The sequence below is a fragment of the Camelina sativa genome, chromosome 2, assembly GCF_030686135.1.
Source record: "Camelina sativa cultivar CO46 ecotype springtype chromosome 2, ASM3068613v1".
Lineage (NCBI taxonomy): Eukaryota > Viridiplantae > Streptophyta > Magnoliopsida > Brassicales > Brassicaceae > Camelina > Camelina sativa.
In genome coordinates, this window is record NC_141881.1 from 3,989,862 (window position 1) to 4,014,708 (window position 24,847).

At 31.2% G+C, this 24,847-nt stretch overlaps 5 protein-coding genes across 5 annotated transcripts; 1 reads left to right on the forward strand and 4 right to left on the reverse strand.

Annotated features, from left to right (window-relative positions):
* Positions 1 to 175: 175 nt before the first annotated feature.
* LOC104717222 (putative plastid-lipid-associated protein 1, chloroplastic) lies at positions 176 to 1,771 on the reverse strand. Its single transcript, XM_010434769.3, has 3 exons — positions 1,068 to 1,771; positions 709 to 904; positions 176 to 634 (listed from the first exon to the last, which is right to left on the reverse strand). Exons 1-3 carry the CDS (start codon positions 1,517 to 1,519, stop codon positions 320 to 322), a joined length of 963 nt encoding a protein of 320 aa, XP_010433071.1. The 5' UTR covers positions 1,520 to 1,771; the 3' UTR covers positions 176 to 319.
* A 682-nt stretch (positions 1,772 to 2,453) lies between these two features.
* On the reverse strand, positions 2,454 to 3,410 carry LOC104717233 (uncharacterized). The gene has a single exon (XM_010434780.3). The coding sequence runs from the start codon at positions 3,240 to 3,242 to the stop codon at positions 2,601 to 2,603; it is 642 nt and encodes a 213-aa protein (XP_010433082.1). The 5' UTR covers positions 3,243 to 3,410; the 3' UTR covers positions 2,454 to 2,600.
* Positions 3,411 to 3,732: 322 nt separating this feature from the next.
* On the reverse strand, positions 3,733 to 5,184 carry LOC104717244 (inositol diphosphatase DSP4-like). Its single transcript, XM_010434790.3, has 5 exons — positions 4,790 to 5,184; positions 4,597 to 4,690; positions 4,285 to 4,342; positions 4,137 to 4,180; positions 3,733 to 4,047 (listed from the first exon to the last, which is right to left on the reverse strand). The coding sequence occupies exons 1-5, from the start codon at positions 4,999 to 5,001 to the stop codon at positions 3,844 to 3,846; spliced, it is 612 nt and encodes a 203-aa protein (XP_010433092.1). The 5' UTR covers positions 5,002 to 5,184; the 3' UTR covers positions 3,733 to 3,843.
* A 4,793-nt stretch (positions 5,185 to 9,977) lies between these two features.
* On the reverse strand, positions 9,978 to 11,171 carry LOC104748206 (putative F-box protein At4g09190). The gene has a single exon (XM_010469885.1). It carries the CDS (start codon positions 11,169 to 11,171, stop codon positions 9,978 to 9,980), a length of 1,194 nt encoding a protein of 397 aa, XP_010468187.1.
* A 4,912-nt stretch (positions 11,172 to 16,083) lies between these two features.
* Positions 16,084 to 18,601, forward strand: LOC104717254 (uncharacterized). The gene is made up of 5 exons (XM_010434801.3): positions 16,084 to 16,659; positions 17,187 to 17,639; positions 17,731 to 18,046; positions 18,142 to 18,267; positions 18,362 to 18,601. Exons 1-5 carry the CDS (start codon positions 16,231 to 16,233, stop codon positions 18,373 to 18,375), a joined length of 1,338 nt encoding a protein of 445 aa, XP_010433103.1. The 5' UTR covers positions 16,084 to 16,230; the 3' UTR covers positions 18,376 to 18,601.
* Positions 18,602 to 24,847: the final 6,246 nt, after the last annotated feature.

A 24,847-nucleotide genomic window follows, 5' to 3' on the forward strand; every position in this document is an offset into this window, starting at 1 on the left:
CATAAACCAAAAATAACTGAAACTAGAAACTTGAGATTACAGAAGAAAACAGAACTGTGATACAATTTTGCTTTCAATTTCAGTATACCAAAATCTGAACTGATGCTAAAGTGTTTGTTTAGCAAAGCGTTAACCGTACAGTTCAAGTATGTATCAATGTAAATAATATATTGTATTTCTTTAGAGTAACATCCATTATTATAACTCTCCAACAAGGTAATATAACAGTTACAGAACTATTAAACACAGACAAATGGTTCTATACTAGTATTATTATAAATGTTACTATGGATGTGATGTGAGAGTAATGATGATGATTTCAAGGGTTTAAGAGAGAGCTTCCTTCTTTGATGAGCACAAAGAGACTTCCACCATCGCCTCTCGAGATCCTAAGGTCTTTGTCGAGATAAGTTGTGAGCAGCCACGACTGAGTCTTGTCACTAGACAAAGAGAACTTCAATGGTGGTTGGCTTGAGATGGTTCTAGCCACAGACGAAGCCGTGTCTTGGACCGATGTAAGTAACCCTTTAATAGGGCTGAGGTCGATTTTCTGACCAAGAACCTCGACGAATTCAGGGATTTCAATCGAATCCGTTAGCTGAGGAGTTCCAATAACGCCTTGCTCGAACATAATCTACAACAAACAAAAATTACGTTGATGTAAAAAAAATTTGACATGTAAGGATTTAGGTGATGATTGATAGTTACCTGAACACGTTTGGGGCTTCGGATTTCGAACTTAGCGTTGGTGCTAACGGATGTTGTGGAAAACGGACCGGCGAACAGAACAGAGTTCTGAACAGTGAAGGTGTCGGAATCAATGGTTTGTGAGATCTCATCCACTTTAACCAAAGGCTCGATTCTTCGTGAAAGCAATGGGAACATACCCACGAACGATGTGTAGCTTCACGAAAGATAACAGAACAGAACACCATTAAAAGATAAGTTCTTGATTCATAACAAATTCTTGAACTACAAAAATAAGCAAAGACTCCACATTTCCCAAGAAAAAGTTCCAATCTTTAATACCAATCTTCAAAAAAATCATATAAGAATTGTGTACTTACGCGAGAATCCATTTGCCATTGAGGAGAAACAGAGCATCGGTAGGAGCTGGAGTAGGGTTCTTAGACTCGAGCTGGGTGATAAGCTCGCTGATCTCAGCTCTGGTATCGCTCGACGCGCTTAACCCACGATCTGTACCGTACAACGAATCAGCAAGCGATCTCTTAAGCTTCTCCGTCTCTTCCACGGATTCGATCGCTTCATCTGCTTCTTTCTCCGCCACGGATGATGAAGCCATTACTCTCTCCACCCCATCTTGACCCCATTTGTCATCAAAATCCGTAGCTCGGACTTTGAAATCCGGGCGGTGAACAGAGACTCCAAGTTTCGATCGTCGATTGATCGAAGGTATCTGGACTTGAATCGGAGATTTGGAATGGCGTTTAGCGTTTGATGAGTTTGGAACTAGGGTTTTGCAGGGGAGTTGGGTGAACAATGATGGTACAGTCGCCATTTTTTGTTTGTGTTTGCTTTTTCTTTCACAAGAACAAACTTAAACCTCACAAAATTAGGAAATTACAAAACGCGTTTTATAACCGTTGAGCTGGATTGTAAATGACGTATATACCCTTCTCTCATAATATCTTAGGGATGTATTCAAACCATGATGTTTGAGGAATTTTATGGAATTTAGGAAATTAGAGATTTTGAGAGGATTTAAGAGAGTTTTATGATATTTGGTTGAATTGTTAAATATTTTGTTTGTGTATTCAACTTGATATTTTTAGTGATTTATTTAAAATTTACAAATAAAATCTCATGAAATCCACTGTTATTGAACTGATGAAATCCACTATTATTCAAAACAGTTTGTGGATTTGGATTTTAATAAATTATGAATCATGAATTATGAATGATACAAACAAAGTCAAGACACAAGGGATATAATAGTAGGTATTTTGTTTAATAAAACAAGGATATTGACACGTGAATGGTTTAAGATCATCAATTGCGAATCGAACAGTTACTGATTTCAAAATTTGCGAACTTTATGAAAAAATGCATTAAAATCTGTGGAAGATTTTATTTTCTTAAATAATTATTAAATAACAAATTTGGATAATTTGTCCCACTATTCGTGTCGGGGAGAATTTGGTTTGGGTTATTTCTAGGTATAGAAACGCCATGCAAATGGCATGATGTGTCTAGAACCTTCGGACGTGTACTATACTTGTTTGGCCGCTTTTATGTGATCTTCGAGATCGCCAGTTTTGTGGACGGTCGAGATGGAGCTCCAATGCAAAAAAAATATCTAAGAACACCGTTTTCAGTCGCTGTCCTTACCGCGTTTACGGTTTCAAATTTAATGAGCGGTTGATCCAAAGCTAAATGGGCCTTCATTGTAAATTTGAATTTGGGGTTTGGTGAAAAACAGGCCCATAAGTCAATAAATAAAAAATAATACTCCAATTTCCAATAACCGTATTAAATTTCATATGTAGCACACACGTGAATCTCTAGGCAACACGAACATCAGTGAGGTGAGTCACGTGCAACGGGACAAATAGTATTATGAGCCGTAGGATACAATGAAATCAATAAATGTCGAGGATCTCGATGATCGGACGGTTACAAAGGGGACACGAACCTCGATTAAGCCACACCTCTCGAGAACACACTCTGCAAAAAGTGTGTCCACATGGGATTAACGCTGCTCCTTTCTTCCTTCCCATGCACACGCAGCACATTGAATCATTAACACCACCTCCTCCTCTAACCGTCGATGACGACGACGCCGTTTCATTCCCTTCGACGACGACTCTCTCCGCCGTTTCCTCTAACAATCTCATTAACGATACTCTTAACGGCGTCAAACTCCCTGATGATGACGCTACCGTTTCCTCCGTTCGGTAATTTCTCTCCGCTGCTAAAGCTGCTGCGAGATTCATACCTTGGTTTAACTGAACCGGTCCATGATTTGAACCGGAAACGACCCGGTTATCGAACGGTTCGTCGTCTTCGCGAGTGTTAGTAGTAGTACTGGTTGTTAACCGAAGACCCCAGGTTGGACCACAGCATCCGATTCGTTTGAATCCTAGCCGTTCCTTTAGTGTTCGGCTCCTTCTCCTGGTTCGATCGAGACCGTCCATCTGGAGCCGCAGCAAATCAAGAAATGTCGTTGACTGTAGCGTCTCGGGCTGGGACTGACTAGTTTCTACACCGAGTTGTTGGCTCATTATGGAATCAGATACAGAGGTTTTGCAAGAAGAATAGAAAAGAACTAAGAGAAAAATAACTAAGAATGGATTCTGAAGAACACATCCGCCATTCTTGAACACACCAATAGAACAAAAGAGAGAGAGAGAAGGAGAGAGTGTTGCAGCTGTTTCGGAAGTCGTGTCTCGCAGGGTTTTTTAAAGCTTTTTTACTTGTATCAATTACTTCCGAATTACGATTGCATTCATTACTATATTATTAGTATCTTTGAATTTGAAGTTAACACAAATTTGACCAATAACACAAAAAATTTGGTAAAACGTTTCCTTTTAAATTTTAAAACTTCCACTAACCACGTTAATTTGGCATGCTAATCTATTAACTTGGAATTTGCCAATTCAATAAACAAAAAGGTTCAAATTTTTAAGCTGAATACAAAAATTTATGACAAACTTGTTCGACATGATAGCATTGAAAAGGAGAAAACCCGTATAATTTTTATTTGCTTAATTTGGAATAAAAGGGTTTTTATTATGTATTTTATTGATACAAAGTCTAACTACTAAAAAGAACTACTACTACTTAAATTTTTTTTAATGGCATTTTCGACACATAACGTTGTTAGTAATCAATATGAGTATGCCTCTTGGAACATGAGAAGGAGAGTGGTGAATGCTTTAAATTGGAGATGTCAAAGAGTTCCATGAACCTCTGGTCTGAGATCCTTGCTTTAGCAGCTGCGAATCTCTGGTACTCATCGAAGATGGAGGACAGACACCATCTCTGAATCTTCCTCACACAACCTACTAGACACCCTGTCCGATGCTGCAACCGAGGGAGACAAGATATATAAGGATCTTTTCCATCATATCATGACTAGGGTTGTTAACCAGAGGAGAGATGTCTCAATTTACCTTGCCACTTTTACAATGAATCAAGACAGGATGATTCTCAGTATCTAGTTAAAAAGGCAAAAGAGGAACTTATATGATTAGATGATCAACACGTTAGGCTCAATGTAAAGATGTTTTAGAGAGACTATATACTAAAGAGGGTACCAACCTAGAAGGACTTGTAATGCTTCTCGGATTACCTCGTCAGGGATATTAACAAAGGGTTCCTGAAAGAAACACAGAGAGAGAACCATCAAAATCATCAGTTTCAAGCACACACGGAATATGTTACTCATCCATCATCTCTGCATAGCTATATCTCATCATAAACATGCTAAACAAGAAGACTAAACACAAGTTTAGAAGCAACAACCATAGATAGAATTAAGCATATTAAAGGATGAAACCTTAAGATTCTTAAGAACATACTATAAACCACAGACTATGCAACTAAGAACAGGGAGATTCAAAGCATCCTCACCTTGCATCTTTCAATACCAAATTGAAAGACTTGGATCCCATTTGATTTTGCGAATTCTATGTTCACCTCTGGGTATGCCTCAGGGCACAAATATCTAGAAAACAACAACAAAATCAAGAGAGATTAGAGACAAAAAACGAAGATGACAGACACAATTAAGCATCGAAAATCGAGTGAAATCAGAGGAAATTACATGATGGATCGGAGACGAAGAGACTGGAGAAAGCTGAAACTGACGGGTTCAGGGAAACCAGAACGGAAAATTCCATTATCGACCATAGCGAAATTAAGAGGCGGCACGAAAAGCTCACTACCGCCGCATCTATCCTCCGTCGAGTTCTCCGACTGTGGTACGGTGTGAACATCTCCGGCGTAGCTCTCCAACGTCATGATGATGAGCGGCATAAACGGAAACGAAGAGAGCAGAGCTTTTACGATGGAGAAAAGTCGAGAAGATTCACAAGTCTTTTTGGGGAATATTAAAAGGTATCCATAAAGAATATTCTTTAAAGCCAAAAGGCCCAAAACCTACTCTCACTCTCGGTACTGTAGTTTCGTGTATTGGAAAAGAGACTGAATAATCAAATCAAATTTATCAAAGGGTCGTCCAATTAGATCAAATTTAAACATAATTGATCTCGTGTATTGGAGTACATAATTAAATCAAATTTATTTATACTCTAGTTTTATATATTATTGGGAGGGTCAATATAGGAATTTCCATGCTCTTTGGTCATATACACCGAAGTAGTTAGAATTTCGATAAACGTATATATAACTCGATAGAGATGATGATTCTCTTATCAAAATTTGTTAATAATTCTGGAGGCTTGAAGCTTAATTGAGTCAATCGAAATAAGTGAAACAAGCAGCTTGGTTGTTCAAAGGCGTCTAAGCTTTTTTTTTTCCAATTCCCCTTACCATGTCTCTTCTCTCCCAACACATTCACACCACACACGTTCACTTCCTTTATGAAATTTTCTTGATCATGCGGATACATATTTATATCATGAAAAATAGGTTCTTGATTTCTGCTCATGAGGTACATGAGCGTTACTTAGTAGTAGTAGTAGTAGTAGTTTATGCTTTTTTTTTTTTACTCAAGTAGTAGTAGTTTATGCATTATCCACAAACCACAATAAAAACATGTTGGGACTTTTCTTTTAAGGAACTTATTAAATCATAACAAAATATATTTTCTTAATTATTAAAAATATATATTTTCTCGAGTTCTTCGGCATAATTAAGATGTATATTTTATTCAAGAACGTTAGATGTTGGCCAATATATTTTATGCAAGATAGAAAAACTAATATAGAAGACTAAGCTAAAATTTGCAGTGATATTCTTTTTCTTCAAAGTCAGATACTTCACTACCACGAATTTCAAAAAAATTATTAAATCATGAAAAAATCCCTTCAATGAGATTTAATGAGCCAGAGATATATTAAAAAGAAAAATATAATAATAGCAATCTGAATAAATGCAAAGAACAGTCGTATCTTTTCATTAAAAAAAATTTAGTTGCATCTTTTCATCGTAGCTTTCATTAAAAAATATTGACAGAAAAAAATATATGGTTCCATCTTTTTAGAAAGTTGCATCTGTTGAATGTAGAGTTGTGTCTCTTACAAACAGTTGTGACTTTTGTATATAATATTAGCAATATGAAGGAGATTAATGCACTACATCGAGACCATAAGGCAATGGCGAACATGATTCACTTCCATTCAGTTTACATGGCGTCCTCGAGAACAAAATGTTTGTGCAGATTTACTTGCAAAACAAGCAATAACCAGCTCTCAAATGTTTTCTTTATACCCATTCTGTCCATTTTTCTTACTTCATGCTGTAAAAAATGATTGTGATTCAAGTTTCTAATAAAGTAATCGGAAGGAAAAAAAAATATTAGCAATATGAATAAATGCGAAGATTTTTGTATATAATATTAGCAATATGAATAAATGCGAAGAACAGTTGCGTCTTTTCATCATGACTTTTTATTAAAAAGTTGTGACTTTTCATTAAAAAAAATTGAAATGCATCTTTTCATTAAAAAAATATTATTTAATTTTAATTATTTTTTTGACAAAAAAATAAATGGTTGCGACTCTTTAGAAAGTTGCATATGTTGAATGTAGAGTTGTGTCTCTTACTAACAATTGTAATTTTTGTATATAATATTAGCAATATGAATAAATGCAAAGAACAATTGAGTCTTTTCATTGTGACTTTTTATTAAAAAAAATGGTGACTTTTCATTAAAAAAATTCAGTTGCATCTTTTCATCATGACTTTCTATTAAAAAAATATTATTTAATTATTCTTCTAACAAAAATATTATATGGTTGCGTCTCTCTAGAAAGATGCATATGTTGAATGTAGAGTTGTATCTCTTACAAACAGTTGTGATTTGTGTATATAATTAGCAATATGAATAAATACGAAGAACTGTTGCATCTTTTCATCGTGATTTTTTATTAAAAAAAATTATTAAATTTTTTGTTTTGACAAAAAAATTATACGGTTGCGTCTCTTTAGAAAGTTGCGTCTGTTGAATGTAAAATTGTGTCTTTTACAAACAGTTGTGTTTTTACAAACAGTTGTATCTATTCAAATGTTCATATCTTTACCAATTCTGTCTATTCAAATATGAATTCATACTTTTAGTAATCTATATAATTTGTTCTTCTTTTGTAACAATTTCAAACTTTCCTTTTTGTTCAAATGTACATGTCTTTAGGATTATATATATTTGTTCTTCTTTTGGGAAATATTTAAACTTTCTTTTTAACATATGATAATAGTAATCTGAATAAATGCGAAGAAAAATTGCGTCTTTTCATTATGACTTTCATAAATAAAATTAATTTTTTTTTGACAAAAAAATTATATTGTTGCGTTCTTTTGAAAAATTGTACATGTAAGTTGACTGTAAAGTTGTGTCTCTTACGAAAAGTTGTAACTTTTCCGAATAGTTGTGTCTATTCAAATGTTCACATTTTTAACTGAGTATAATTCTTCATAAATTATTTATATTTATTAAAACATATTAAAAGAAATTATCCTAACCGTTTAATTGAAGCATTGAAACATTTGGTAAATTTAAAATTTAAGATCACATCACTCGGATAAACGCTACTTTCATTTACTAATCATGTAATTGCAATCCTATTTGTGTGTAAGTTACTTAGAAAACATTGTTTTCATTTATTTATATTAATATTTCAACTGTTCCAAGTTTTTAGTAATCAACCATTTGCAAGTATTTGTAAAAATTACTAAATATATATTATTATAAAAATGAATTTTTTGTAAGGATTATTGATTTAACTAAAGGTTTATGGATTTTTCTTAAAAATAAAGTTTTAAATTTTTAATGAAGTCATTTAGACTATAAATCTGTTTGTATTTTTTCACTCATAATTGTTTTACCTTTACAAAAAACTAGATACATAACCAACAACTTGTACGGAGAAAAATAAGTACTAAGTACATTTAATATTGGATTCAGTTTTTAATGTAAAAATAAAGTTTCAAATTTTTAATGAAGTCATTTAGATTTATAAACTGATAAATCTAATAAATCTATTAAAAAAACATAAGAGTTCAAAATTACCAAATAAATAATTTTACATTTCTTTCAAATTAACACTCTATATGGTGATGTCATATGTCAACATATAAGCATTTACAGATATAATTATGTTTAACTATATAACTATGTGGGAATAAATATAAGAATCTACTTATCTTCAAATGTATAATTGTAGGCAACAAATAATTATATAATATTAAAATAGAAAAAGAATTAAATAAAATATGGGGATTTAATTACATTAAAAATTATTTTAAAAATGCAACTACCTATCATATGTTTATAGCACTTATCATTATTTATTTAATCGTAAATATTTGTATCCCTCATTTGCATGTTTTAATTGTATTTTTTCTCAAAATAATTGAGTTAGATATGTGTAAGTTACATCAAGGGGCATTCTCAAAAATGCCCCTTTTTCCATACCCCTTTTTAAAAATACCCCTTCATGTTGACCATTTTTAAAACTACCCCTCTTTATATACAAAATGACCAAATTACTCTTTTTGAGTGACAGCAAGAATGTACAGTCATCAAAATCGAAAATATTTTCCCGCCAAAAAAATTTCCCGCCGAATTTTTTTTTCCCACCAAAATCGAAAATTTTTCCCAAAAATATTATTTTTTCCCGCCAAAAAAAAATTTTTCCCGCCAAAATCGAAAATTTTTCCCGCCAAAAATATTGAAATTTATACATTTTAAAAATATTGTAAACGCTTTTAAAAAACTTTTAAAAGTGTTTACAAGGTTTTTAAAAAGTTTTTAAACACATTGTAAACGCTTTTAAAAACCTTGTAAATGCTTTTAAAAAGCTTGTAAATGCTTTTAAAAGGTTTTTAAACACCTTATAAACGCTTTTAAAATCATTTACAAGGTGTTTAAAAAACTTTTAAAAATCTTATAAAAACTTTTACAAGGTTTTTAAAATCATTGTAAAAGCGTTTACAAGGTGTTTAAAAACCTTTTAAAAATCTTTTTAAAAACTATTTGAAAACCTTTTAAAAACCTTTTAAAAACCTTTTAAAAATCTTGTAAAAGCGTTTACATGTTGTTTAAAAAACCTTTTAAAACTCTTTAAAAAATCTTGTAAAAGTCTTTACAAGGTGTTTATAAGGTAGAAACCTTATAAAACCTTTTAAAAACCTTGTAAATTTTTTTTGGCGGGAAAAATTTTAGGGGGAAATCTTTTTTGTCGAAATTTTTTAACAAAATTTTTTTGACAAAAAAAATTTTTGGCGGGAAAATTTTTTCGAAAAATTTTTGGCGGGAAAATATGTCGGAAATTTTTTGGTGGGAAAATTTTGTTTTTCTTTTTATTGAATAAAATAATTTTCATCTAAGGGTAAAATGGTCATTAAAAATTAAAAGAGAGCAAAAATTAAAATGGCCAGAAACGAGGGTATTTTTGAAAAGGGGTATATCAAAAGGGGCGTTTTTAACAAATTCTCTTACATCAATGGCAAAATCTGTAAATATTCTAGTCAGAGGGTAATCCACTAATTAAATAGACTTAAAAGTTCATTGCGAACGATACGTCAATATGAAATTTCTGTTAATCATATGTAAAAAATAAATTTATTTTTAAGAATATTTCTCAAAATACTTTTAAGAGTTGTATTTTTGGAATTTATTATTACATAATTTAATAAATATGTATTAAAGAAATTTTATAATAAATATTTTATTAAAATGAGTTCCCGGCTATAGGCTCAATACCTAGTTTGCATAACGTAAGAAAAGAAAAATGAAGAAAATCTCTTACAACCACATGATGAAAAAAATCTCAAATCTCAATGTGATATGATATAACAGTTAAGTCTTTCATACGATCATATCCAACTTTATCAAGTCGCCTAATATCGTCTTCTATAATTCCTCCATACATAACTTCTCTCATACTGTTTCTCTTCGGATCAACATACATAATACGAAACCATTCATATAAAACCCTATCCAAAATCGTAAGCTTAGAAGCTCTAGAAGATGTGTAAATAAATTCACCAGTCTCAGTAACACCCATCAACTTCCACTTTTCTTTGTTGAAATCATGAGGTGAAGGAAAATGTTTATATATCCATTGGTTATGATTCTTTCGATCCTCCAGAATCCATAATTCAACTCCAGAGGGAGTGGAACTTACCAAAGCTAATCTTCCCTCAAAAGATGCCCAAAATGTATTTTTGTCATATTTCTTGGGATGTTTAATCAAAATGAACGTCTCGGATTTGAGATCAAAACTCATTATCGCACGCACTGAGCTCACAGGACAACCAAAAGAACCTTCATAGTAGATAACTCCATCAATGCATCGCGCAAAACCTGTCACATAGTAATGACTAGGGAAACCTTTAGTTAGTATTCTCCATGATTCTTGAGCTCCCAATGTAAAAATCCCAATCTTGTTTTCTTCCATAAGAATGCATAGTACTTTGTGTCTACCGTTGATCGGATCATAACCCAAAAATCCTGCTAGGGGACTGCCTTGGTTGCAATCAAGTTTAGGTAATGTGAAGAAACTTTTCATGATAGGGTTTCTAATAAACATGACATGTCTAGAAGTTTCCAAGTAAATCAAGCCGTGGACGGATTCGTAGCGTCGAATATTATCATTATTGGGGATTGTAAATTGAAAACTCTCCACTTTAGGACCAGTGTGTAGCGGAGACGCAAAAAAGAACAGCTTGTCGTTTTTTCTGAAGATTAGCATAACACAATGCCGTGATGACAAATACTGTGTCACGACCGAGTTGATGAAACCTGGAGTGGTGGTTATTGAAGACCAGAGCCTGGAAACGGAGCTAAGTCTCACAATTGATTTAGCTGGCAGTCTTGAGAATATCTCAACGATTAAATCAAGGGGGATATGCTCTGAAGACTGTATTGTTCTCTGGATTTTCTCATCTTTGATCGCTCCACAGTTTGACCTTTTTCGAACCTTACCTTGTTCTGCAACAGTTTCCGTTTCCAATGAGTGCATCAAACGATAATACTACATAATTATGATCAATTATAAAATCTAGTGAGATAGCTAGAGAGACTCTTGAATATATACTTTTCAAATTGACTAAAAATTTTAAAAACCTATACTCATATTCAACAAAGATTTAGAGAGAAACATATTTTAGGGTTTTTGTTTTTGACACACACAGTTATTTCTTGCATAATAAGCAATTTTCGTGATTGTTAGAATTAACATTTTTCTGGCAATTTTGACGGTTCTGGTGGCTTTCCTGACACCTTCTCTGTCAAGAAACACCGTAAATATGGTCCAGATTTCTTATTAATGACCAGATTCTCTTCCAAAAACCCCCAACTTGAGCCTGGAATTTTATCTCAAACAACTTATTAACTTAAGACCTAAGTGATTTTTTATCAATCTCCAAAAACCCTTATTTGCCACTGTTTTTACTTCTTCATCACAAGAAAAACCAGTTTTTATCCCAAAAAATCCAACATATCAAAACTCGATCTTTCAGAAGGAGAAGATATAAATAAGTTAGGTATCCTTACCTAACAAACAAGTGATGACAAAAGATCGCCTCCGGTAAACAACGATAATGAGCGATGGCTCCGATGGTGACAAGCGGTGGCTACGGTGATCAACGGAGAAGACCAAAGGTGGGACTTTAGCACTAGTTCTTTTCCTTGCGGCAACGACGAGACACACACTCAAACAGTCAAACCCTTGTTGAGTTGGGACTTGGGACTTTACTCAACTTGGGCCTTAATGGGCTGGCTTTTCCTCTAATAGAACTAGAGCTCAGACCTGTGATGTTGCGGGAAAGTATTTTAGAAAAAAGATAGTTTAAAATTAAAATTAGAAAAAATATATTATGAAATTATTTGAATCTATATTAATAAAAAGTAGAAGCTATAAGTTTCTAAAGCTGTCCACCTATGATTTAAAACCTCCAATTGTAATAAGACATGTCACTTATTAACATTTTTTAAAATTCCCAAAATTTTATATATTAAGAATTCTTTTAAAACAACCTATCAGGATTTGACATGTCATTCATTAACATTTTTTTAAATTTCCAAAAATTTTTTAAAAAAAGAAAATTTTAAATCTATGGAAATAAAAGAACTATGCACAATATCCCACATCAGGTAGAAAAGTTTTAGACAATGGTTCAGAACCAGTATAAATAAGATTAATATGCTTCTAACAACGAATGAGCAGGAAAGCTTGATTTATCAAGCATCCAAGTTTAAAAATTATTCGGTTTGATCCGGTTTTTTATTTGATCAAATTAAAACTTTAAAAAGTTTCAAAAAAATATTATCATTTTTAAAATTCTTAAAAGTTTAAATATTATAAATATAGAAACTTTTAATAGTCCTTAGCTTTTAAAAAGTTTTTAAATATTATAATTTTTAAATTTTAATAGTTTAAAATATTATAAAAATTGAAACTTTTTAAAATGTTCAAATTTTATATTTCGAAACCTTTTAAAAGTTTAAAATACTATAAATATTGATGTAAAACATAAATTATCTTATTTATCTACGTTTGTGCTTTTTATTTTTTATGAGCTACAAAACATATTTTTGTGTATGATTTTATAGATGAGTTGATATTCTTTCATTAATTTTTTATTTTTGGGTCTAAGAAAGAAGGATTGACATCGCGAGACCTTGATTTGATGTTTGAGTCAAGTTTTGGAGTTTAAAGAAGAAAGATGGACAACAAATACACATGTTTTATTAGCTATACATAGGCATGACCAGAGTTACGGTTGTCACGGTTATAGTTTATTAACCATCGGTTATGGTTAAAAATACTTTTTAGCCTTAACTATAACCGTTTAATAAACGGTTAAACGGTTACGTTTAAATACGGTTCTGGTTCAAGCGGTTAAGGTTATATACGGTTATGGTTATTTGAGAATATGATACAGTTGATATTATTTGATGATATAACATAATTGATATTATTTATTTATAATTAATATGTTTTTATAGTGTACTCATATTTCTATATATCATATGATTCATATTAAATAAATTATTATTAGTATATTTTATTATGGTTTTAAAATATTATAAACCAAGTAAGGATTTTGGTTGGAGAAGATTCTAAACATGTGGATCTAAAACAAAATAAGTATATAGATAAAATTATCAATAATTGGATGCATGTGTTAACTATGCTGCTCTTCATGAATTTCACAAATTTTATAAGAAAAGAAATAATATTGTTCTTGGAGTTTGATGTGTTAACAAGTTGTGTGGTAGTCTAAAAAAAATGTTTTTTAGTGGAAGAATGTGAAGAAGTTGACGAGTAAGAAGAAGAAAAAAGTATAACGAAGAACCAGACGATAAAAGTAACAATGAAAACTACTACAAATTTTGACAATGAAAATGATAATACTAATTTAATTTTTTATCGTAATCAATCATATATAATTTTCATCAAAATATATCTAGTAAACCCACACGTAGCATGGGTTCAAAACCTAGTGTAATAGAATAGTTTGAGTACATAAACTGTTACTAAAAAACAATCATCAAAAATGAAAACTTATAACAAAAATATTATGTAGAATAGATGCAACTTTGCAAAACATATTGTTTAAAGTATTATAAATATAAGATATTTTTTGTGAAGAATTATGGTAAAGAGGTACAATTAAAAAAAAAATCATTATGACAAAATGATCCTTACTGAGAATATTGAACTAATGGTTATAATGAGTAATGTAATTTTCTATTAAATAACTATAATTATTTCTAAAATTTTAGTTAGATGATAGAATAACATTGAATATTAGATATTAATATTCAAATTATTTAGATTTAACATAAAATGAAAAATTTGTTTCAACGAACAATGATTTGTTAGTTATTGATGAAGAGATAAATATATAGAGAGTTCAAAAGATATGACTATTTAAATAAACACACCTATTCGAACGAAAAGTTGTGATGAAAAAATATAAATAAAATATAGTCAAAAGACACAACTATACAATGAACAGATACAACTGTTTGAGTTTTTTAAAAAAGAACACATAAAACCAATTTTTTACAAAAAAACACTACGAAAAGTTGCAACTGTTGTTCTCATTTATTCAGATTGTTATTATTATTTTTAAATATTTAAATTTTTTTTACGGAAAGTTAAGATAAATAGACACAACTGTAAATTCAATATTAAGTTTTATAAAATTTCTCTATTGCTATAATCATTTCTAAAATTTTAGCTAGATTATAGAATATATTCAATTATCTAGACTCAACATAAAATAAAAAAAAAATTCAACGAACGTGTTAGTTAGTGATGAAGAGACAAATATAAAGAGAGTTCAAAAGCATGACTATTTAAATAGACACATATATTAGAACAAAAATTTGTAATGAAAAAATATAAATAAAATATAGTGAAAAGAGACAACTCTACAATGAACAGATACAACCGTTTGCATTTAAAAAAAAAATAATTAAAAACAATTTTTTTACGAAAAGGTACTACAATAAATCTCAACTGTTGTGTCTGCACTTGATTATACCTACAAATTCATATAAACTGCTTTTAAATAGAAGACATCTTTATTACTATATTCAAAAGTCAAATCCAAAAGTTCATTATATAATCTATCTAACTCTTAAAAACAAAATTAATTAATTAAATTGATAATAGTATTGTATTAAAATATTAATAAAATCGATGTATGATCATAATTTTAAAGGGTTCACCGATGGTGATGGCTTTATAATTGAGATTCATAAGCGAGTCTAGTAATAGTTTAATCAGTTTATTGAAAAGCATTAATTTTATACGGGAAAAAACTTAAAAATACTCTATTTATTTTTTTATTTAGAAGTTTAATATTTTGTCTCTTTTTATTGGAGAAAAAAATATTTATTTAAATATTATTGGTCTAAAAATACATCATTTTATTGATATATTCTTACCTGTGACTTACACCCGTTAACGGATGTTAACAACTATTTATATTCAACTTGGAAATACACGTATTAAATAGTCATGAGAGTAGAAATACGCGTATTTATAATTTAATACGTGTATAATTGTCTTGGTGTGGTGGTAACAAATAGGTTATTATCCCTTCGAAACCTGGGTTCGGACATAAATAAACCTGGGTTCGGACATAAATTCCGGTGATAACATAACTATGAAAGAAAAGGAAAAAAATACAACATTCTTTTAATTTAAAAAGTCATCAGAGCTACCGTAACACAATTCCATAATTCCATGTGCTGGTGGAAGTTTACTTAAAAGTGGAGACGTGTTTTGTCTGTCTATAATGAAACTCAAATGTCAACACAGTAAGTTAGATTCCTCAAAAATATATCATATGACACAATCAATCATTATATAAACCAGTTTCGACGATATGTGGCATTTTTGTTGTATTGTAACTATTTGATGTCTAAGGTTGAAGGACACATGGCGGAGAGGGTCAAACGTGAGATACATTAACAAAATTAAATCCAAATATTCTAATATCATTATAATGCGATTTTTAAAATATAAACATAGCTGCGATATCTTTAATTAATCTAGTGGTTGATCCCATCTGAGTTTATATATCCAATCTATATAACACATTTGTTGTACATATGTGTTCAGTCCAAAATCCAAATCATCCAAACAATTTACAAACTAACTAGTAATAGTATTGAATATTAACGGAATTTAAAGATATATTTTCCTTTTTTCTGGAAAAATTATTTGATGATAATAGTATAATACCAAAATTAAATTGTATCTCCCCACCACATATGCATTTCCATTCCATATATAATAATCCATCATCACCATAATTTAATATATAAACTCAATTTCACTATAGTTATTCAAACACTCTATGCAACAATAAATTTAAATATATTAAATTGAATTAAGTCTAAGAGGCACATGACGATATGTGGCATTTTTGTTGTATTGTACACACGTAAGCTTACAAAATACAAAGTGCCTTATTTATTTTAGCTTTCCCCTCCAAAGTCCCAAAACTCAGCAAAACTATCTCAAAATCCCGAATCAACCCCTCAAAGTCTCAAACCCGATGATGGAAGAATCATCATCAAAGCAGCAACGATCTGATCAATCCCACAACTCCTCAACCCGACCCGACCCGATCCTCCAAAAACCACCGGAATCATCACCAGCCACGAAATTCTCGTTCCCGAGACTCCTCCTCTGGTTCGATCAATCAAATCGCGTTAAAACTCTGCTCTCATGGTCCATCTTCTTCCTCCTCGCCGTCATCGTCCCAATGATCTCACACTTCTTGCTACGTTGCGCCGACTGCGATTTCAAACACCGCCGTCCTTACGACGGTTTGGTTCAGCTCTCGTTATCGATCTTCGCCGGAATCTCGTTCGTTAGTCTCTCGGATTGGTCCAAGAAGTATGGTATTCGAAGGTTCCTATTCTTCGATAAACTTAAAGATGTGAACGATAAAGTTAGGATCGGATACGAAGCTGAGATCCAGGTATAATTAAATCTTATCTGCTAATTATAGTAATTAGTATTTAATTTCATAATTAGAATCGTTAATTTTGGGATTAGATTGGTAAGCCCTTTTGGCTCAGTGGATGTCTAAGTCTTGACCCGGTCAAGTTGACCTTACTATCGCCCACTGCATCTTAGGCTCGAATCTCTAACTCTGAACCAAAGTGAACTTGAGGTTTTGGGCCACATTTCCGTTAATTTTGAATCAAACATTGGTTTGGTTATAGCTTTAATTTGGACTTTGGACCGAAAGGTTCGGTTTGGTTCGGGTAGTCGGTTTCGAGTAATTCGGTTAATTAGCAAGGCTACCGAATATAATCGAACAAAAATTTGGTTCGGATAGGTTTGGTTATCGGTTAATTTAATTCGGTTGTGTGTTTAAAATCCATACAAAAACTTGGTTCGGGCTTTGGATAGCGGTTAGGTTCGGTTAATTATGGTTACCGGTTTGGAAATCCGGATATTATTAGCATCTTACAAGTGTCCCTGCTCTGTTTCTTGTTGCAGAGATCAATGAAGCTACTAGCTATCTTCGTCCTTCCATCGGTAACGCTACAAGCTATCTATCGTATCTGGTGGTATGCTTCAGGCTTCAACCAAATACCTTACATCATTAACCCAATGCTGAGCCATGTTTTAGCCTGTACACTTCAGCTCTCGTCTTGGCTCTACCGTACATCACTCTTCATCATCGCTTGTATCCTCTACCAAAACATCTGCCACCTTCAAGTCCTCCGCCTCGATGAATTCGCCCGCTGCTTCGCCTCTGAGATCACTGATTTTAGTTCCATACTCGCTGAGCATCTCAAAATCAGGCGTGAACTGAAGGTTGTTAGTCACCGTTTCAGGCGGTTCATTGTTTTGTCATTGTTCTTCGTCACTGCCACTCAGTTCATGGCTTTGCTTACCACCATTAGAGCTAGTATTCCGTTTAATATCTATGAAGTTGGCGAGCTCGCGGTAAGATTTACTACGTATTATCTTCACTTTGATCGTCTTTGTTCTTGTCTTTCTAAAACATTATCTTGATCAATGTCTCTGCTTTGTACAGTTATGTTCCATAAGCTTGGTGTCAGGGCTATTCATATGCTTAAAAAGTGCAACACAGATGACTCACAAAGCTCAATCTGTTACGAGCATCGCCACAAAGTGGAACGTGTGCGCCTCTTTAGATTCATTTGATGTTCTTGACGACGGTGAGACTCCTAAATGTCCAACGACCGTACAACATTCTCAGATTTTATCGCGGCGTCGTAATGTTATTCAATCATCTGATGATGATGAAGAAGGAGAAGGAGATCACGATGATATTGAGATACATCCAATCTATGCCAGCGCCGTTTGTGCTCAGAAACGTCAAGCTCTAGGTAAAGAAAAAATCTTGAATTAGTTGATGATTGGAACAAATCTTTTCTACCACCGTTAAACTAAGATGTGATTTCTCTATTGTATATATATTTAGTGACCTATCTAGAGAACAACAGAGCTGGGATCACAGTTTACGGATTCTTGGTGGATAAAACATGGTTGCGTATGATCTTCAGCATCGAGCTTGCTCTTCTTCTATGGCTTCTCAAAAAGACAATCTGTAATCTCTAAATCCATATATTCATTTCATCGACTTTTTATCATGTTTAGACATAACCAAAAACGTTTTCTTCATGTGTTTTGGTTTTTGGCAGTGAACATAACATGAAAACGAAACGAGTGTTCTTGCTTTCTCTCATAACACACCACCACCAAATTTGAAACAGAGATGTTCTTTTTGTCACTAAGGCTGCCATATAACAGGTGTTTTTTGTCCCATGTATGTCTGCATAGAAATGTTTGATAATTTTATTTTTGCAGTTATATGTATATGTGTATTCAACTCATGTTTATTGATTGTGAAAAAAACAGGTTTAATAATATGTTTGGTCAAATTGACGATCGTAAGGTAAATGTATGAATATGGTTTATTATTCTAAATTTTGAAAATACATTTAAGTGAAAATGTCTTCTTCTTCTTAAACCTCAATCTCTATGCTTATTCCAATTTCTTCTTCTTCTTAACACTGCACATATAGTTTTTAACAATTAACAGAAATATTCTAACAATTAACAGTTTGTTTTAAGGAAATCTTTTATCACATGTTATTAAAAATTGAGGTTTTCTAGGTACAACATCAATATTACCGTTTTCAATATTAAGATTTACCTGCGACAATCAATCATTGGGCCAAAGGTTACAGGCAAAGTAACGCCACAAAGTTTAGGTACACTGATAAGTTTCTCGATATCAACTTTCATCGACTTAACATCATTTTCCAAACACTCACAGAAAACTTGACGATCTTGTGTTGTTGGAATTCCAAGATAAATTGTACGCAAGCTGCTAGAACAATCTAGTGTTGGATAAGAGTCTTGAACCGGTAATATATGTCATACATGACATCAAAGTATCCATCACATCAGGACATGTGATGCTATGCACCGTCGTGGCATTGAAAATCAATGATAGAATAGTAACTGAAACAACATATTGAAAGTTGATTTACTCGTTATGGGTTTGATTAATAGTGATTGGGAGAAAACAGAGTTTATTTTATTTGGTGCATGTTGTGAAAGTATTTATAGGAATGTGTATGAGTTTTATTCATGCATTATTGATATTTTACTAAATTTTGTGATATATATCTTACTATATTAATTGGGAAGTACAAATATGAAACTAAACTTAAAATATGTAAAAAATTACATTCAATTGTCATTAGAAAAAATTAATTAAGTTAGTTAATCAATTAATTAATTAATTAAATATAATTGATTAAAATAAAAAACGCTGACATATCAAATAGAAAAAAATCTAGAAAATAAAAATTATCTCTCTAATAAATTATGGACGAAAATTACTAAATATTTTTTAAAAAAATATAAACTAATCAGAATTTCAAAAACTAAGATTTTATATCCAAGTAGACAATATAATTATCTTTAATAACTAAATTTCATAGATTTTGTTAAGATTTCAAATTATAATTCTCCTATTATCTTTATTTTCTTTTATTTACAAATTGTTTAGAATTTTTATATAATACTTATGATTAATAAAATGCAGTATCTTTTTCTGCATATGTTGTGCTTTGAATTTTTAAAAACGAAAAATATATTACTCAATCTATGAAAAAAGTGTGTTTGAATTTTCACATTGGCGGGTTGGTAAAACTAAATTTATATAGATGATAAATTAATAATTTTTATTTGCTCACAATTATAATATTAAAATTACTACTTCATATTTCACAAAATAACAATGCAAATACAACAAAACAAACAATATAAAACTGTAATATACGTCAAAAATGAAATTCTATAATATTCTTAAATAATTAGTATTCAAAAAAAACTAATAGATTTACAGAAAATTTAAAAATAAATATTATCTCAAACAAAATAATTATTTTAAAAATTATAACAATAACTTTATTATTGTATTATAAATTATTTTAAAAATGTTAACCCGTGCTTTAAGTACGGGATATCTCCTAGTTATATTTTAATTGAGAATACAACATTGAAATATTATAGTTGTTTGTATTGTGTGTGTATTATCTTTTACTTAATTTCAAAATATTGTCTACTATATGATGCCTATGCATGCTTGATAATAACTAGGTAGTAATATCCAACCATGCTAGGATCATATGAGATCAATACATTTATTATTCCATATACAATCTATATTTAATTCATAAACTAAAAAGTTTAATTCTAACAATGTTTACTATCAGATTTACGCTTAGAATAATTAGAAAAATTAAATTTCACTATAAAATTAAAGGAAAAAATCCATACAACTAAAGTATGAAATAAAACGAGAGTAGGATGTTTGAAATGTTTTCTTGGTTAACATGAGCTGTTGAAGTTGAGTTAGAGTAAATATATATTATAATTTGTTGATTTATTCTTTGATTTGACATTTTTACAAAGGAGATGACTCAAAAACATAAGCAATGACTCAACAAAACTCTAAGTCAATTGTTTTAAAATAGAAATCATGATTGGTGTCATTTTTGAGTTATTTTGAGTTATGCGCATAACTGAGTCCTAACACATGGTTAGAACAAAAACACAATTTTTAATTTTTGTGGTATTTTTTGATTAAAAGTTTTATAATAGTTATTTTTGTAAGAAAAACCTAGTGATGGTATTTTTTGGAATAAAATCTTAGGGGATGTATTGAACTGAGGATTTTAAGAGATTTTGGGATATTCTTAAATCCTCTGTTATTTAATAGATGATTTTAAAAAGTCATCTGAAATCTTATGTTATTAAATGTGAAATTTATAAAAATTATTTACAATCTCTTGTTATTCGATCAATAATTTATAAATCTCACTTCAAATCTACTGTTATTAAAAAAATCACAATTGTTTTTAAAAATGCTACTGAATGTGATTCTAGGAGAGATTTTTCAATCATCTATATTAACATTTTTGAAGTACATTTTGTATTATGCCCTTTCATTTGTACTTATTTACAAAGTTAATCCCTAAAAAATTTCCAAAAATAACATTACTTCAGATTTTGTTTCTTAAATATTTTACATACCATCTCGATTCTGAACTAAAAAACAGCAGAATCAATATGGAAACCGAAACTATGATATATTTAACCACACTTTCTACTGTGTATTGAAGATATTATATCTTTGAATCCTTTGCAAACAAAGAAAACAACAATTTGATTCCTATTTTGTTTTCCAAAACCTGTGAGCTTTGATTCTTAATGTAAAAAGAACTTCGATTCACATTTATTTAAATATTATAATTAATATCTATAAACTTAATAAAATTTTAAAATATTACGAATATGTAAAATTAAAACTTTTAAAATACTATATAATATGGTTACATAGTAGATGGGTTATAAATAGGAGATGTTGAAATTAATAAAGTATCATTAAATTTGTGCTAACACGGGTTAAATCTTCATTTTATTATTTGTCAACACTATTAATATTAGAATATTTGACATATAAAAATTAAGTTGAATAAACTAAAATTGTGTAAAATAATTAAATCATTAGGAAAAATGTGATTTAATCATAATAAATGACTTACTATGTATTTAGATCTCTTATCTTTTGTTATAATAATTCAACATCAATCTCAAACACTAAACAAAATAAACTAAATATAACAAACAAATGGTCATGAAGTATATTGCGGGTTAAAAAAATAATATAAACATTCAGCCGCAAATGGTTGGATGGTCGGGAAATTTAGTGATGCTCTATTTGGAAAACATCTAATATTTAATAAACAAATAAAATATAAAAAATAAAAATTATATGCACGTGGTGTACCGCGAGTTAAAATCTAGTTTTTAGTTAAAACATATGACTTACAAAATCACACCAAGGTGAAACTTTGGAAAAAGAATTTCAAATAAAAGAGTTTGACACCTACTGCAATTTTTTTTTATAAAAGCAACTCTCTTTCTCACTCTTCTCTCTTCTCTCTTTTTGATCCTAAACTGATTGCTGGAAAAAAAAAAACTCTTTCTTGGATACACCCCCCTATGATCATGTGATGCGCGAAAGTGAGTCTCGTCGGAGCCGAAAGAATTGTCGGATCTGTCTCCACCGTCGCTCTCCATAAACTTCTCTCCAGGCTATAATAACCCCCTTTATCATCTCAAGATTTTAAATTTTGTGTTATGTGAAAAAATGGATGGACCCAGAAACACAAGAATTCCTCAAAACCCGGCACACCGAGTATCAACTTTATTAGAAATCTTTAAGATGATTACACTCTCTTAATTGGAGTTACACACAGCCTAAGAACACCCTCTTAGCTTGTGGCCAAACGATTTCTAACCTAACAAAAGAAGAGACAATAAACGATTTGTTTTCTACGCTATTTCTCTCTTTTTCTCACCGTAAAGAGTAACCTCGCACTCTCTCAAATAGAAGAACCTATGAACGAATTCTTCTCTCACAAAACGTCTAACCATCAGAAGCATCTCCTCAATCCCTTTTATATTTGAGGGCTAAGAGATCTCCTAGGTTTGCGTTGGCCGATAATATCGACTTTCCTTATTTGATCTTATCTTCTCAATCTTGTAGATCTTTGGTTGCACGAATCCTCTACAATAGCTATCAATATCTCCGTGAATATATTCAGTGAATCACACAGTCCATGTCATCAGTTAATGCTCCATCAATATTTCGTCTCACTAAAACGGCTTCGATCTTGTTCCAGCACTTCTGAAATCTCAACACTTTTGTTTATGTTCAGTCTCCACTGAAACATGCACTCACATTATGGAACCTCTAATTGAAAAGCTGGATTCAATTTTTTTACTTTCAGGAGCTCAGTGAAGCAGCATGATGAAAACCCAGTAACTAAAAGGTACTTTTGATTTTGCAATCAAGGAAACGAATACAATCATGAAAACCCAAAAAAAAAAAAAAACTGCAGATTTGTTTTCTCCTTAATTTGCTTATGATTGAAATTGAAGTTTGTTTTGAGGTGATGAGAATGCAAATTGGTTTTGTGTGGATGTAGATTACATTGGAAGCAACTCATTATGGACCAATAACTAACAAGCCAACAATGTTCTTGGAGATTGGTGAGAGCTCTCTGCTTTGTTCCTTTTGTCTGAATTGAAAAGTGCTATGCCTTCTTGAAAAGCTCTGATTATTCATTGCTTATTGTGTATATGTAAGTAATACAGAGGAATACTAGAGAGAGAAGACGCAACACAAGTCATGGCTCTTGTAAGTGTAAAAAGTTTGTTACAATGAGCTCTCTGATTTTACTATGTTCTCCATCATTTTTTCTTCATGAGCATACGTAATTTGTTTGAACTAAGGTCCTTGGTATTACGATACTAACTATGAGGAATCCCTTCTTCGTTCTTTACTAGTCTCGATCGGTGATGGAGAGAGAATGTAGCTGCAAGAAATAAGTCAAGTCCATGTGGGAGACGATTACGTCGAGGTGATGTGTGGCTGCACTAGCCACCGTCATGGAGACGCCATTGCGAGGCTTATTTCTCAGATGGAGCACTTCAAATCACCTGCCAATGCACTCCTGCTTTCCCCGAAGGTCTCTCTTCTCTCTCCGATTGACTTTTTCTTGTGTTTTTATCTAAATGGGTTTTCGTATTGTATTTGTGTATGTTTCATCGAGTGACATTATCTATGCAATGGTTTGCCAATATATATATAAGATTGGTTTGCCAATATCTATACATTATTAATATTGTTTTGCCAATATCTATAAGCTTTTTTTTAAGACGTTGAAAATTTTCAGAACTCTGTTTCTTTTGATTTTTTCTGTCGCTGACTCATTTTTTCTGTCGCTGCTCTGGACTCATTCTACTACTGCTGTTGCATTACATATCGTCAACAATCATATATTTCACGAGAGAATAAAACAGATCAACTGCCTCATTTTCTTGTGGATGTGCTAACCAAACCATCGTTGATTCATTTCCAACTACTTTAAACGCTCATTGGCAAGATGAGTTTCTCTTCGATCGTGTAGTCATCATGCTCATGAGGAATATTTATAGTGGTCAGGGTCATCATTGTAACTGGTTTAGCAGAACTGGGTAAGTGTTGACCATTATAAACCGAGGTCAAAACCTTTTAAGTTTGAGAGCTTCAGTTCTTCATATGATATTAATCTTTTTACGAACTTTCACTTTTTGGTTAACAGTAACAGCTCTTTATTTTTCCCAAAATGCATATCACCTTGGGCTTTTTAATTTGTACTGTAGTCACTCCACCAACGTTGCTCTTTTTTTTTTTTCTTTTTAAATATCAAAATCACCTAAAATTTAATATTCAAATCTCAACAAATCTCAAAATCCAAATCTCACCAAATCCTAAAATCCCAAATTTATTAACCAAATCTCCTAAAATTGCACTCAAATATCTCAAAATTCTAAAATATTAAAATCCTATTAAATCTCCTAAAATATCAAGTTCAATACATTTATCTTTTTTTTTATATTTTGATATTTAATTTCCTAATTCTTTTTTTTAAATGTAAATGTAATTTAATTAGGTATTATAAAAAGAGAGAGAGAAAGTGGATTTTTTCTCAAATTTTCAAGATAAAATTTAATTTCCTAATTCTTTTTTATAAATGTAAATGTAATTTAATTAGACATTA